General features: G+C 34.7%; 2 protein-coding genes across 2 annotated transcripts in view; one reads left to right on the top strand and one right to left on the bottom strand.

Moving 5' to 3' along the window:
* The window catches only part of LOC128213004 (putative ferric-chelate reductase 1), a 39220-nt gene extending 21796 nt beyond the window's left edge, over positions 1-17424 (bottom strand). Inside the window, exons 1-3 of the mRNA XM_052918460.1 lie at positions 17212-17424; positions 2045-2262; positions 1366-1487 (exon numbers count right to left, since the gene is read on the bottom strand). Coding sequence (XP_052774420.1) covers positions 1366-1487; positions 2045-2255 — 333 coding nt within the window. The 5' untranslated portion in view covers positions 2256-2262; positions 17212-17424. The remainder of the gene's footprint in view (positions 1-1365; positions 1488-2044; positions 2263-17211) is intronic.
* LOC128215361 (PGC-1 and ERR-induced regulator in muscle protein 1-like) lies at positions 10193-11065 on the top strand. The gene has a single exon (XM_052922051.1). The coding sequence runs from the start codon at positions 10193-10195 to the stop codon at positions 11063-11065; it is 873 nt and encodes a 290-aa protein (XP_052778011.1).
* Positions 17425-17470: the final 46 nt, after the last annotated feature.

Below are 17470 nucleotides of genomic sequence, written 5' to 3'. Positions count from 1 at the left end.
TTTGAACGAATACATACTTTGGGTGGACATTTATGTAAAATATAAAGTAATAAGGGAATTTTTGTAACTGACTATCGAGTAAGTTGTTGATATCTTTGTGGACGAGAAAACGCAAAGAGATGTTGATAATGCGCGATTATGTTGGTGGGTAGATATTTAAAGAGACTCGACACCAGCTGATTTTTTTTTCAAAAACCAACATAAAATTTATATCGTTGTATACAACGCATTGAATCTTACTTACTGATGTATCACATCGTTTACGACACATGTATCTTTCGTAAGTTTTGCATATTGCTCCAATTCGAAATTTGGTGGGTTTACCTACCACGTAAATACCAGTAAATTTAAAAAAAGCAAGACTGGGAGATTGGATTTTTAAAAACATAAGTATTATTGTGGATGAGACTGTGAGATTGGATTTATGTAAAGCATGGGTATTATTAATTTATTATGGATGAGATTATTAGTTGGGATTTATGTCAAACATGGGCATTATTGTGGATGAGAAGATTGTGAGTTTGGATTCATGTAAAACATGGGCATTATTGTGGAGGAGATTGTGAATAGGGATTTATGTAAAACATGGGCATTATTGTGGATGAGATAAGAGTTGTGGATTATGTAAAACATGGACATCATTGTGGATGAGATAAGAGTTGTGGATTATGTAAAACATGGGCATTATTGTGGAGGAGATTGTGAATAGGGATTTATGTAAAACATGCGCATTATTGTGGATGAGATAAGAGTTGTGGATTATGTAAAACATGCGCATCATTGTGGATGAGATAAGAGTTGTGGATTATGTAAAACATGGGCATTATTGTGGATGAGATAAGAGTTGTGGATTATGTAAAACATGGGCTTTATTGTGGATGAGATAAGAGTTGTGGATTATGTAAAACATGGGCATTATTGTGGATGAGATAAGAGTTGTGGATTATGTAAAACATGGGCATTATTGTGGATGAGATAAGAGTTGTGGATTATGTAAAACATGGGCTTTATTGTGGATGAGATAAGAGTTGTGGATTATGTAAAACATGGGCATTATTGTGGATGAGATTATGAGTTTGGATATATGTAAAACATGGGCATTATTGTGAGTGAGATTTTGAGTTTGGATTTATGTAAAACATGGGCATTATTGTAATTGTAATTGGGCATTACATTTGAAATTGGGGAGTGCACATCATGTGAAACAAACAAATTTTGATAAAGTATCAGAGTTGGAGATGATGTTGCGTAAAACACTAAAAAAGGATATATTAAAACTACTATTTCCTTTAAATAATGATGTATCATATTATTTTCACCAATGAGACAATATTTGTTTTAACACTGCACTCAAGCCAGACTTACCGCTCCTACACATGTTAGAGCCTGGGCGTCCGAGTCGGTAGGTGCCAGACCGGAAACAAGGTTACCGGAAGCGTCCACCACCTGAACGAGGAACCCTTTGAAGGAGCCACCCGCAAGGTTCACTACAAATATAATAATTTATTCTTTACTGTTTCCGGTTAACATAAGCACAAAACCTACTTTACCTTAGTGTACGCGTTGATATAGGCACGGGCTTAATCAAGGTAGCCATGTAGTTTAACACGCAAGGGAAGGCTGCGTTGTTTTGATACACCACGCCCCGCCCGTTTTTGTTTTTCAATCATTTTTAATAAGAATATAATGTGGTAACTGTAACTTGTGATAACTGACAAAGGATAATAAAATAACAATACAAATTGCCAGTTATCACAAGTCACAGTTACCACATCATATTCTTACTAAAAATGACTAAAAAAGAAAACAAAAACGGGCGGGGGCGTGGTGTGTCAAAACAATACAACCTACCCCTGTGGTTTAACAGTTACTCTTTTGATTTAAAAAGGAGATGTGTTGATTAACAATCGATCCACCCAAACGCAGGTACTTGTAGATATAAAATATGTTAAACATTAACACACTGAAATGGGTAGCTCGAAAAAATGATCGAACTTGGCAATGCTAATATTGACAAAAATGGTGAAAAAAATAATTGGCCTACATGTGAGTTGACTGCCTGGGGTATATGTGGTGGCGCCACCGGCTGCAGTAAGCGTATAAGTGAAGGGTGTGGCCTGCTCATCATACCCGTGGCTCGGTTTCATATCGGCAGACGCTCCGCACTTTCCTCCAATATTTCCCGCGCTAAATGCCCACGTGACCGGTGATGTCATGGAGACGACCATGACGACACACACCGCAGCAGTCAACATTTTGTTCCTGCAAAATATGGTAAAAAAAAACACATTTGAAAAACAGTGTATTTGCAGTAATTTGGTGTAGAGTACAGATTGAATATGCTAATGTTTAGATTCAAATACACACTTACTTATTGTTTGAATCACGGATTTATAACAACACCTCAGGAGGATAACACAGATGTTTATTCGTTCGTTGGCCACTACTATCACGTAATACCAATTTAGCAGTTAAGCCGAAGGACTTTGCTCTTAGGAATTTTAGTGATTCATTCAATTATACACTTTGTGCTGGTATCATTGTTATGTTCTTTATATAAATGTGGTCAACTGTCAAATGGAGTATTCTTCAAACTTTTTGATGCAAAAATTTGCTCACTACCCCTATATGGAGCAGAAGTATGGGGTTTCGGAAAATATGATGATCTCGAAAGGGTTCATATTCATGCATGTAAAAGGTTTATGTGTGCTAAGTTACATACAACAAATGATACTGTTTTAGGGGATGGTGGTAGATACCCAATGTATATAGAATCTTATAAACGTTGTGTTAAATATTGGCTTAAAATACTAAAAATGCCTGATCATAGATTTGTTAAGAAATGCTATATCATGATATGTAATGATGACTTACATGGTAGAAATAACTGGGTAACAAAAGTACGTGTATGTCTACAATTAATAGGTTTTGGTTACATTTGGGACAACCAAAACGTTTGTTCGGAAATATTTTTTATTAAGTCGTTTACAAATAGATTATATGACATGTTTAAACAAGATTGGCATAGTAAATTTAGTAATAGTAGAAAATTATGCTCATATTTCGGGTTCAAGTCATCATTTGGATACAAAAAATATTTAGATGTTTTAAATATCAGAAGATTTGGATTTATATATGTATCTTTTAGAACTAGTTCTCACGATTTAGAAATTGAAAAGGGTCGTTATACTGATATCCCAAGGGAACAAAGATTATGCAAAGTATGCCACTTTGAATGTATTGAAAATGAATACCACTTTCTACTTGTTTGTGATTTCTACGAGGATCTGCGATCCCAATATATACCACAGAAATATTATGTTAATCCTAGCATTAACAAGTTTAGAATACTCATGGCATCATCTTATGTTAATATAGTTAAAGGTGTCTCTACGTATTTGTATCATGCGTTTAATAAAAGAAAAGTTCGACTTGAAGAATGAAATTCTAAAAATCAATACCTATACAAAAACAATATTACTGTATAGTTGTTTCAATGTGTTTCATTGTACTGTTGCACAACATTGTAAATATATACTGTATGTCTGTATATTGTAATGGGCCGGTGGCCTTATAGCAAATAAACTTTATCATATCATTGTCACTTTACTGCGAATCAATTTGAACTTAGCAATAACAATTACACTACAATTAATGAGTAGTATTATTTTGTTTTTTTTACAAACTACTTTTACTAATGCACCGGCACAATATGGCGGAGATGGCCGATGTGTTCCGACTGTAGAAATTCATTCTAAATATGCATGCGCTTAGTTGCTTGGTTAATGATTTGCTCAAGTGAAATACTGGGTAAACATCAGATCATTTTTCTCATCTACTAATGGGTCAAAATTACACCAAAGTATTCCGTATGTTCGGGACATTGCATGTTAAGGTCTACTTTCAATTTGAACAAACTTGAAAAAAAATTCACAAGGAAATTTAACTTATAACATCATGTTAAGGATATTCACACAACGCCTCGCCGACGCCGCCGGGAACAACACAGTTGTGTATACATAATGGACAAGTTCAATTTTAACACCCGGAAATTTATCTTATAACGTCACATAAAGGATGTTTACACAACGTTTCGACGACGGGAAAGTAATACAGTTGACATATTGACGAGGGGACCATTCATCGTTGCTTACACAACATTCAAGATTTTCATCGTTAAAATTATTTTTAAAAAAAAACATAAAAAAAGAAAAAGAAAAAAATGGTTTACTTTGCCGTAAAGCGTTGGTAACTCTAGTGCAAAATTAGATAAAATTAGGTTTAGGTGTACAAAATTCTGTTCAAATGAGTGTATGCCAATTGCTGTGAGTTCGTAAAAGTAACTGCTGTAATGTTACTCAGTTTGAACAAATTAAAAATATATATATATATATAACGTAAAATATCTTCCCCCCATAGTGGCACTCTTATTAAAAATTAATACATACACATGTATAATTAACATTGATTTTGAGTGATAAACCTTTTACTACTTACTAAATAATGCATTGAATATTATATTAATGGAAAAGATTAATTACTGACAAAACGATTGTAACCGTGTATTTAACAGCTGAACACGCAAAAATATTAAAACATTGGTGAGTGCTAAAAGATTTAATGTGACTTACTTTTGTCTCATAAGGTAGAAATACCTTGTTTTATGTATCTTTATTTCAAAATAAACTCGGTATCCTTCATAAGAACCATTGTTTTCGGCATTTATTCATCATTTATGGTATATCAAAATATTTGTATAAATTGTGGTAAATCATATTCGGGAGTAAGAGTGCATCTTCAAACACTTACTGTATCTTCGAGCAAATATCCAAAAGCAATTATATCATAAAAAAAAATAAAAACAGAAATTATTTACGCAAAACAGTTCAATAATTGAATCATCTCGCGACAATGATCTGAAAATGACACAGCAAGCAATTCAAGATTGTCTGTTTTATTACAGGTTTCTAGCCTCCGCAAATCTATACATTTTGCGCACGTGGAAAAGTATTTGTCGAGCACTTGAGGGATTTGATAATTACGAGAGGAATAAATCACTAGGATTAATACTAAACACTTAACCAAATCATAGGGTGCCAGTAAATCTTGCACGGTAATAAACTGATCAAAGACGATTGATTGTAGCACCATATTCGAATAAACCAACTGATAATTGTTTTATGGCAGCGAATTTAGTTGACATTTGTATATATACCGTTATGATAAGCCACGACAGCGTATTGCGATTGACCTTACTGAAAAGATATAACGTTCAAAAGTTACGACGCAGTTGAATATTTAGAATCAGTGTGTGTATATATACCACGTGATGATTTACGTCATAAATACTACGTCGGTATGCAATGTTTTGCTTCAAATGAAGACTTTAAACTCAACTTTACTATTTATTCCCACAACAAGAATACAAACGGTATCTAAATTATTTAAGCGACTTTTTACGTCATTTGCCACTTCAACCATCCACGCCCATATAAAATTAAACGGCGCTGTTTTCATCGCATTTAGTTTTAAGGCGCCACCGGACGACCAGGCTTTGTTTGTTATTAATATTAAAAATAGTTTGATAACTAGGGTAAATCTTAACAAGATGTGTAAGCAAATCTTTATATTATCAGCTGGATTCATACATCACAAGTAAGTACTCCGTATGTAAAAGTCTTGTGTGCCCTGTAATGTGCACATTGTCAAGGGAAACATGGTCGTGTACTAAGTTTCTTGTGTAATTCTATGTCAATTTTTGAGTTGGTATGGCCAACGTTTCGGTTTTTGCACAAGGTCAACAAAACCACAGCTATACAAACATTGAACAGATCGAATTATTATATAATATATCACACTGGTTATATCGATAGCCTTCCATATAAGTGTCATAAATGTCTAAGGTTCATTAAAAGCAGACGTATATATCTACTAATATATCAATGAAAATTGCGTCAAATTTGCATTACACGCAATAGTATTTTAGGTTGTATCGTAGGCGGCAGTATTAGTCGGAGCTGATGAAGTAAATAAAAATACAAATAAATTAAGAGAGAGAGAGAGAGAGAGAGAGAGAGAAGAGAGAGAGAGAGAGAGATTTTTTATTATTTATAAATGAAAGAATGAATAAAGAATGAATGAATGAATGAATGAATGAATGAATGAATGAATGAATGAATGAATGAATGAATGAATGAATGAATGAATGAATGAATGAATGAATGAATGAATGAATGAATGAATGAATGAATGATAAAAATGAATGAATGAATAAATGAATGAATGAATAAAAGATAAAAATGAATGAATTAATGATTGAATTAATTAATTAATTAATACATAAATATATAAGTCAATCAATCAATCAATCAATCAATCAATCAATCAATCAATCAATCAATCAATCAATCAATCAATCAATCAATCAATCAATCAATCAATCAATCAATCAAGCAAGCAAGCAAGCAATCAATCAAGCAATCAATCAATCAATCAATCAATCGATCAATCAATAAACAAATAAATTAGTAATTAAATAAGTTAGAATAATGTTTGAACCAAATGCTTTATTAAGTGTACATTTGGTTACTGCATATCATGGTTTCAATATACATGTAGAAACTTTATATTACATACTTACAAATACAGCAGTGAATGATTTTTTTTTTCGACAAATTTCAAATCCTTTTTTCAATTTGCATCGATTAATTGAATATATTTAGTAAAAAAGAGAAACACTTGAGTATAAAAAATTATAAACTCAAACCGTTTAAGAATAATCTTAATATGTATTATTACGCAATGTATACTTAAAATGGACGTCGCTTTGACCGAATCCTGTCGAATATTTATGAAGACATTACATCCAAATACACATGTATGATTTTTTGCATAATATATATTTTTTATTTTCGATGTATATTTTCTATTCAGTATTATATTAACACTGATAGACCTTTTGACTGTGTCATCAAAAACAAACAAAGACTCCTGATTCGTATTTATATTTATCGATGCACCACCTGTGCATAAATGCAGTACAAATATACTGAATCCTTTGATAAACTACAAACTCGTTGATAAAGATTACTATTGTCATCTTGACCGTTATTAATATGTGACAATCTAAGTATTCGCGGTCATCGATCAACTTGAAACAATACCATGTATATTATTTAGCAAATATATCAAAGAAATGCATTGTCCTTTCAAGTTCATTCTGAAAACAGATGGATACAATTAAACTTTTAAAAGATGTAAAAATACACAAAGCCATTTACAAAATTGCATAATTTACACTCACAAAACTTCTGACATTAATTTCGCAAAAAATAAAATAAAAGAAATTGCTTGTCATGTTCGTACCTTCTGCATGCCATATTAATTTAATTGCATTAGGATGTAAATGCATTATACATGTTTAAAACATTCAAAGTTTGAGTCTCAACTAGCCAAAACGTGTCTTCAGATTATTCACAAAAATTCGTGAGATTTCAGCTTTTAGCAACATATCAGATACATTTTTACACATGAAAAACAAGCAAAAATGTACCAGTGACCTTAAAATGCGTTACACCGTGCGTATATTTTCGAGTCACAAGAAATTATGAAGTAGTATTTTATCCTAGCGTTATATGTGCGATCATTCGAAACTCCTCGGCCATTTTCCATCGAAAAAAACACCGGATCAGTAGAAAAAGCTCGTAAAATTTCAAAAAATAGTATTAATTAATAGTAGTGTTAAACGTGTATATTTGTATAAAATAATTACCATTGAAGTGTTTAATTGCACGAATTATTAAGATTCCCAAGAGTTGAGCCATAAAGTTTAACTACTAAATTGAAATTACTACGCGAACTACTTGCAGCGCAGTTAAACTGTAAAGATTTCTGACATTGTAAACCGTCCATATACATCCGAGGTTGTTTTCGGTGGAAAATGACCGAATAGTTCCGAACGATTTTCGATTAGACCTCTCTACTTGTCGTGGCTCATGTTTAGAACATTTATACTCGGTAAATGTCAAAGTTTATTACGTTGCTTTCAGAAAGAAGTTCTTTAATTATGGCCACAGTTTAGCATAATTAAACGCTTTTTCATATCGAGGGGTGAATGCGAAAAGGTTCTAAGTGAAATTAGATAAGAAGAAGATAGAACCCTTACGCTTTCAACTCTCGATATTGTACCTTCGTTCCAAATATTATAATTTCAATTACAAATTTTCCATTTCATAATTCAACTTAAAGAAAAAGAAAAATTCAAATGATCTACTTTGTTCTTATTGTAAGCAATTGAACCGTAAAAACAAGTTCGTGGCTAAAATGTCCGAACAACTAAATGAACGAAATACAGACGAAAAAATAGCTGAACGCTTGAGTTATAAGTCACTCTCGGTTCTTTTTTCTGGCTTAACACCAGTATATAGTAATGCTGTCATGTAATGCTGTAATTAGTTCTGGCTTAACACCAGTATATAGTAATGCTGTCATTTGTTCTGGCTTAACACCAGTATACAGTAATGTTGTCATTTGTTCTGGTTTAACACCAGTATATAGTAATGCTGTCATTTGTTCCGGCTTAACACCAGTATATAGTAATGCTGTCATTTGTTCTGGCTTAACACCAGTATATAGTAATGCTGTCATTAGTTCTGGCTTAACACCAGTATACAGTAATGCTGTCATTTGTTCTGGCTTAACACCAGTATATAGTAATGCTGTCATTTGTTCCGGCTTAACACCAGTATATAGTAATGCTGTCATTAGTTCTGGCTTAACACCAGTATACAGTAATGCTGTCATTTGTTCTGGCTTAACACCAGTATATAGTAATGCTGTCATTTGTTCTGGCTTAACACCAGTATATAGTAATGCTGTCATTAGTTCTGGCTTAACACCAGTATATAGTAATGCTGTCATTTGTTCTGGCTTAACACCAGTATATAGTAATGCTGTCATTTGTTCTGGCTTAACACCAGTATATAGTAATGCTGTCATTTGTTCTGGCTTAACACCAGTATATAGTAATGCTGGCATTTGTTCTGGGTGAACACCAGTATATAGTAATGCTGGCATTTGTTCTGGCTTAACACCAGTATATAGTAATGCTGTCATTTGTTCTGGCTTAACACCAGTATATAGTAATGCTGTCATTTGTTCTGGGTGAACACCAGTATATAGTAATGCTGGCATTTGTTCTGGCTTAACACCAGATTATTTTAATGCTTTTTGAGTCGTTCAATGGCTCAAATCCATGACCGCTCGTGTACAAGCGGGCAACTACAGCACCAAACCACTCTCGTGTTAGGAGTTTCAGTTGATCTTCCTAAGCAAAAGTCTTCAGGCTCTAAAAAATGAGAATATTACCAAAATGAGAAAAATACCCAATTTAATAAATAAGTTTAGCTTATCATGTTAAGGGACTTGTGTTGTTCGCGAAACAAGGGCCTGTCGTTACTCGACACACAGTTCGCGGAACTATGGCCTGCTGCTATTCGACACACTGTTCGCGAAACTAGGGCCTGCTGCAATTCGACACACTGTTCGCGAAACAACGGCCTGTCGTTACTTGACACTGTTTACGAAACTTGGGTCTGCCGTTCCTCGACATACTGTTTGCGAAACTAGGGCCTGCCGTTACTCGACACAGTGTTCGCGAAACAAGGGCCTGCCGTTACTCGACACACTGTACGCGAAACTAGGACCTGCCGTTACTCGACACACAGTTTAAAAATCCCCCACCTTTCAACTTAATGACAACCTAACACATCATAGCTGACAGAATATCTGAATACTGATAAACGGTATGCGATTTTTTAATGAAATAGACAGTGCTCTTAAGGCTAACTTAGTAATGTCGTTAACTTTCGGCTAGCTGTCATCGGTCAGTGTAATAATACTTAATATCCAGTAAATCACCCTAGTTGCGTCTTACAAGTGACGCATAGGTCATATAGCCATAATAATGGGCGTCCACGGGAACTTATTGGTCATTATTGGTGAACATTTGCATGCATGTATTTGCCATGACAAACACTCGTCAAGATAGTGTTTGTAACTTTCATTCTCTAGCGGAGTCAGGGTGGTACCCGGCAAACACCCCCCCCCACCTCCAGAAGAAATAAATAATTGTTTACCCATAATAAACAGTTTCAGACTAATAGAAGCAAATTATTCGTGTGAAAAGACGCGCATGGTTCTAGAGTTAATTATTGGGTCTTACTACACACTATATTATGCCAACCAGAGTAATGGGTCTAACTACAAACAACCTGATCCCAACCAGAGTTACGGGTCTTATTACACACAACCTGATATCAACCAGAGTTACGGGTCTTATTACACACGACCTGATCCCAACCAGAGTTACGGGTCTTATTACACACGACCTGATCCCAACCAGAGTTACGGGTCTTACTACACACAACCTGATATCAACCAGAGTTACGGGTCTTACTACACACAACCTGATCCTAACCAGAGTTACGGGTCTTACTACACACAACCTGATATCAACCAGAGTTACGGGTCTTATTACACACAACCTGATATCAACCAGAGTTACGGGTCTTATTACAAACAACCTGATATCAACCAGAATTACGAGTCTTATTACACACGACCTGATCCCAACCAGAGTAACGGGTCTTACTACACACAACCTGATCCCAACCAGAGTTACGGGTCTTACTACACACAACCTGATATCAACCAGAGTTACGGGTCTTATTACAAACAACCTGATATCAACCAGAGTTACGGGTCTAATTACACACAACCTGATATCAACCAGAGTTACGGGTCGTACTACAAACAACCTGATATCAACCAGAGTTACGGGTCTTATTACACACAACCTGATATCAACCAGAGTTACGGGTCTTATTACACACAACCTGATCCCAACCAGAGTTACGGGTCTTACTTCAAACAACCTGATCCCAACCAGAGTTACGGGTCTTATTACACACAACCTGATATCAACCAGAGATATTGGTCTTATTACACACAACCTGATATCAACCAGAGATATTGGTCTTATTACACACAACCTGATATCAACTAGAGATATTGGTCTTATTACACACAACCTGATATCAACTAGAGATATTGGTCTTATTACACACAACCTGATATTTACCAGAGATATTGGTCTTATTACACACAACCTGATATTTACCAGAGTTATTGGTCTTATTACACACAACCTGATATTAACTAGAGATATTGGTCTTATTACACACAACCTGATATCAACCAGAGATATTGGTCTTATTACACACAACCTGATATTAACTAGAGATATTGGTCTTATTACACACAACCTGATATCAACCAGAGATATTGGTCTTATTACACACAATCTGATATCAACCAGAGATATTGGTCTTATTACACACAACCTGATATCAACCAGAGATATTGGTCTTATTACACACAACCTGATATCAACCAGAGATATTGGTCTTATTACACACAACCTGATATTAACTAGAGATATTGGTCTTATTACACACAACCTGATATTTACCAGAGATATTGGTCTTATTACACACAACCTGATATTAACCAGAGTTATTGGTCTTATTACACACAACCTGATATTTACCAGAGTTATTGGTCTTATCGCACACAACCTGATATCAACCAGAGATATTGGTCTTATTACACACAACCTGATATTAACCAGAGTTACGGGTCTTATTACACACAACCTGATATCAACCAGAGTTATTGTTCTTATTACACACAACCTGATATCAACCAGAGATATTGGACTTATTACACACAACCTGATCCCAACCAGAGTTACGGGTCTAACTACAAACAACCTGATATCAACCAGAGTTTTTGGTCGTATTACACACAACCTAATCCCAACCAGAGTTACGGGTCTTACTACAAACAACCTGATATCAACCAGAGTTTTTGGTCTTATTACACACAACCTGATCCCAACCAGAGTTACGGGTCTAACTACAAACAACCTGATATCAACCAGAGTTTTTGGTCTTATTACACACAACCTAATCCCAACCAGAGTTACGGGTCTTACTTCAAACAACCTGATATCAACCAGAGTTATTGGATTTATTACACACAACCTAATCCCAACCAGAGTTACGGGTCTTACTACAAACAACCTGATATCAACCAGAGTTATGGGTCGTACTACAAACAACCTGATATCAACCAGAGTTATTACACATACTACCTGATACTAACATGAGTTTATAACATGATGCGACGTTAGCTGATTGAAATACGGCCGTATTGCATGGCCAGGAATACGGACTTCCGTAATTTTCAATATGTATTGCGCGTGGAATAATGTGTAACTAATAAACCACAATTTCTCGACTTCTTTGTTAGAAACTAAAAACAAGCTAAACATGTTGACATTAAAGAAATGAGAATCCACATTTTAAAATGCTGACAGAGAAACCATAATTTAAGATGCTGACAGACAAACCAAAGTTACATGCATATTAATTAATGAGTGCGATTAATCACTTGTTTAGGTCAGCGTTATGATATATTATTCTGTCAAATTCAAGCATTTGTACGATGTGCATCTTGTTTTGCAATTTATTTTCATACATGTAACATCCAATATCTTTATGTGGTTCATTACACATGTGATTTATATAAAATGTAAATTATGATTATGACTGCACATATTTTCATAATTAGACATGTTGACAAAACGTTGGCAACATGTGCTATAACTCGTGAAGTAGACATTAGACAACTTAGGCTGGCAGCCAAATGGGATATTTTAGCCCAACCTTGCATGGTTGTGTATAAAAAACGTTTTTTGCGTCTTGGCAGCCTCGACCTTCTTATACAAAAATCCAATTGATGGCCTCGCGCCATTTTTGGTTGTTTTTTATAATCAATATGTTATCGAAGATGGCCGCCTCTGGGTTTTCGACTTCGGCTGCCGGATTAAGTCGACAATTCTACATGATCGCATCGTCAGTATATACGTATACGCTTCCATGTCAAGACTTTGAGACGTAAATAAATGAAAATACTTCATCAGTGTATACGATATACGCTCCCATATCAAGACGTTGAGACGTAAATAAATGAAAATACTTCATCAGTGTATACGATATACGCTCTCATATCAATACTTGGTGAAGTAAATGTATTAAACATACATCATCAGAATATGTGATGTACGCTTCCATATCAAGAATGTAGAAGTAGATATATTAAAAATACGTCATCAGTTTATACAAAATACGCTTCCATACCAAGCCTTTGAGACGTAAATGTATTAAAAACATCATCTGCTTATACGATAAACGCTTCCATATCAATACTTGGAGACGTAAATGTATTAGATATACATCAGCATATACGATATACGCTTCCATATCAAGACTTTGAGAAGTAAATGTATTAAATTTGCACGATCAGTATTTATGATATTCGCTTCAATATCAAAACTTTGAGACGTAAATGTACCAAAAATACATCATCAGTATGTACGATGTACGCTTCCATATCAAGAATTGGAGAAGTAAATGTATGAAAAATATAATTATCATTAGTGTATACGATATACACTCCCATATCAAGATTTTGCGACGTAAATGTATTTAACGTACATCAATAGTATATACGATATACGTATCCATATCAAGACTTGTAGAAATAAATGTATTAGACAAGCATCATCAGTGTATACGATATACGCTTCCATATCAAAACTTGTCAAAATAAATGTATTCGACAAACATCATCAGTGTATACGATATACACTTCCATATCAAGACTTTGAGACGTAAATGTATTAAACATGCATGATCAGTATTTATGATATACGCTTCTATATCGATATTTTTTGGAGAAGTGAAGTTATTAAATGATATTAAAAGTCATACGCACATTAAAACTAAGAACTCCTTCAGCAAAATCCCTTTTCGAGATGTTCACTTGCATACAAATAAACATACAAATGTTTGTATTTTGTATATAGCCGTCTTTGTCTTTTATATAGCTTTAACACATATTGGGACAAAAAATAGAACGCAAAAAAATAATCAAGGTTTGCTAAAGGACAGATTTGAATGATTATACATTCCCGCTCCATTTTATTACTTTTTGTAGGACGCTGTTTCGATGCTTTTGGGCTTGAACCCACAGTAGGACAAAAGGAATTTTCCACTGAAATGTTGGAACGTTCAGTGAACCCTAGTTGACCATTTCATACCAATTAGCAGCACCACGACACTGTTTAAACATCGGTCGTAGGCTTCTTGATGAATGGAAGAAGTTTATGTATTGAACATACAGCATCAGTCTCTACGATATTCGCTCCTAACTTAAGACTTGTTGTCGGTTAGCATAGAAGTTAGGCGACCCAGGTTTGATTGCCAGCCTGGGCACATGTGAGATTAGATGGTGCTCACCGGAGTTTCCTCCGGGCACTCCGGTTTCCCCCACACCATAAGACCACACTCTCGCGTTAAATCGTGCCAATGAAAGTGACTTAATATAATGTTGTTATGACTTGTTTCACAGTCGTTGTAAAATATTTACAGTCAAAACCCGTTGGCTCGAACACGCTTGGCTCGAATTCCTCGCTGCCTGGAACTATATGTAAAAGCCCGATACTGTAGGTAAACTTTCCCGATTCGCACGAATGTTACGAGGCTCGAGGTATTTTCGCCGGTCCCTGTGAGCGAACGGGGATTGACTGTATGTTTAAACTAAAGGCTCCACTGTTTCGCTGACCCTTGCAAGACGGTAACGCCTACTTATGTTACTAAAGATATTATAATGTACCAGTATAAGCATCGTCGGATACCCCCGATACACTATGCTTCGTTGCGTATCGTTGGCGATTTGGATCGGAAATTTCGTAATCATGAATAGTTATTGAGGCAGTTTCGTTGGTTCCGCAAGGTAAACATGCGGATATTTGAACAGACAATCATACTTATGCTGGGTTCTTTCCGTGCGCCAGCTCGAAATGAACTCGGTCCGCCTCGTCACTACAAATTTTAAAACAACTTCGTAGATCACTCGACTGTGGAGACAACTGACGATACAGCATTATTGAAGAGTATTTGATCGAAACATGCGATTTCATTGGATTAAGAGTTGTCTCCCTTGTCTCAACAGGGTCATTCACATACTGTACATGTATCAAGAATTTATAACATACATGGACTGTTTTTCCTCTTAAACAGTTATTTGCGTATATTCATTTTAGGTCCCGAGGGCAAATTATAAGCCGTAAACGTATTGGTTAAATAGTTATGTAATCATCGATAGTTTACTATTTCCTTGTTTAAACTATTTGTTTATCATTATTATGCTGATGAGTTTTTCTGTTTTGAAGCAATAATCCGTACTGATAAGTCTGTTTAACAAACAAGCTACTGTTGTTTTCGTTTCCCTGTATCATTCTAACAAGTCTCCTGTGTTGAGTGCTGTATTTTACACACTGCAATTGAAACGTAGTATCTCGGCCTATTCCCTTCGAAACAACGTCGTATGGTGCAATCGGAACACCTCGGCCAGTATCCAACAGAGTCTATCACGAAGCTTGTCGGAGATGGCCGAGTTGTAACGAATGCGTATGGTGGGGATGGCTTAGGTGTTCTGATTGGTTACAGTTATTATATCATACTCAGAGGCGTTCCTTGATTTGGCATAAGAGTGGGCTTAATCTCTGACGAAGAGGTAGGGTTGGGGTTCCACTCCGAGTGCCCCAACCCCACTCGTCTTCCACGAAACCGAAACATATTGGCTTAAATTGTGATTTCGTGTTACTTGGTATCCTCAGAAAATGTGACTTATATAAGTCTTAAAAATGTGAATTTTAGTGTATTATCTGCATGTTTTATCTAACTGTCGTAAAATGTTCAAAATCCGTTAGTGATACTTTTTCTGAAAGAACCCTTCCAAGATCAAGATACATCGTAAACTCATTGGTTAATAAGTTACATCGTTTATAAGTATACTATTTATTGTACAAAACAATGGTTAACACGAACATTTTTGCTTTAGCTGTTATAATTACTGGTATAGCGACTGCACAAGAGATTGCTGATAAGCCATATACGGTCATAGACATAGTTTGCTCCAAAATAGCACAGACATGTATACATTATCCAAATACAAGAAAAGTCCGGGTTGGTATTCAATATACAACTTAAGATAATGATATGGCCATACATCATTGATTTATTCACTCTATTGGTCTATTGTTTTATAACAAGTAATCCGATTAGCTACATCGATCGAATAAAGACCAATATTGAATACAAGTCCAGATGTTCTCTGGTTCTTATCTTTTTCTGACCGTACAAATTAATTTGTCTGATAACAGATAACAGATGTGGGTTAAAAGATATGACGCCATAATGAATGATTGATGTTTAACAAATGATAAATAATCCACCATTATGCTTAAAGTGACACTCTTATTTAAAGTCACTACATACACATGTATAACAAACATAAATTTAGAATGATAAACCTTGCACTTCTTAGTAAATAAAGCATTTATTGAAAATATTAATTACTGAATACAAGATTGTAACCGTGTTTTTAATAACTGAAAATCCAAAAATATTAAATGATTTGTGAATCATCAGCTCAAAGATTTACAGTGATCTTCTATAGTCTCATATGGTAGAAAAACCGTGTCTTTTGCTCGTGTCTTTCAAATTAAACTCGGAGTTCTTCATAAAAACCATTGTTGTCGACATTGTTTCTATATTCTAACTATTGTTTTAAATGTGGTAAATCCTATTTGGGAATAATAATGCATCTTTAAATAGTATTCAGATATCAAAACCTCACAAAGCATATATGATATGAAAAATGCATATGCATACATTCGAAATATCGAATAGTCTACATATATTTATAAAAAAGAATTCAATTAAAATCGATGAAAATGCATGTAAATACATTCGAGATATCGAATAGTCTACATATATGAATAAAAAAGAGTTCAATTAAAATGAATGGAAATACATGTATATATATTCGAAATATCGCATAATCTACATATATTTATTAAAAAAAAGAATTCGATTAAAATCAATGAAAATGCATGTATATACATACGAAATATCGCAGTCTATATATATATATACACACACATAAAAGAATTCATCCAAAATATGGTAAAATTGCCACCATATGATGAATAAAAGTGACGTAACGCTTCGAATAACGTACCTTTCAGTACACGAAATCCAGTAAAGTTTGCATTAACAGAAACGTATATCCATAAACTTCGTTACTGTTTTATTTCCACTTAGTGAGATGCACAAACGTTGATAAAGATAAGATTTTAAACGCCAAAAAATATGTTAAAACTTAAAAGGAAACCATGGACCGTATGCTCGTGATCTAAACTTGTCATAAACGTGATATCTCAAGCGACGTAAAAACAACGCCTCGGGCAACGTTACTGACGTTTGACAATCATATGACA

This window comes from Mya arenaria, chromosome 13, assembly GCF_026914265.1.
Source record: "Mya arenaria isolate MELC-2E11 chromosome 13, ASM2691426v1".
Lineage (NCBI taxonomy): Eukaryota > Metazoa > Mollusca > Bivalvia > Myida > Myidae > Mya > Mya arenaria.
Note: the sequence above shows the minus strand (reverse complement) of the source record. Positions and strands in the feature narration are given on the sequence as shown.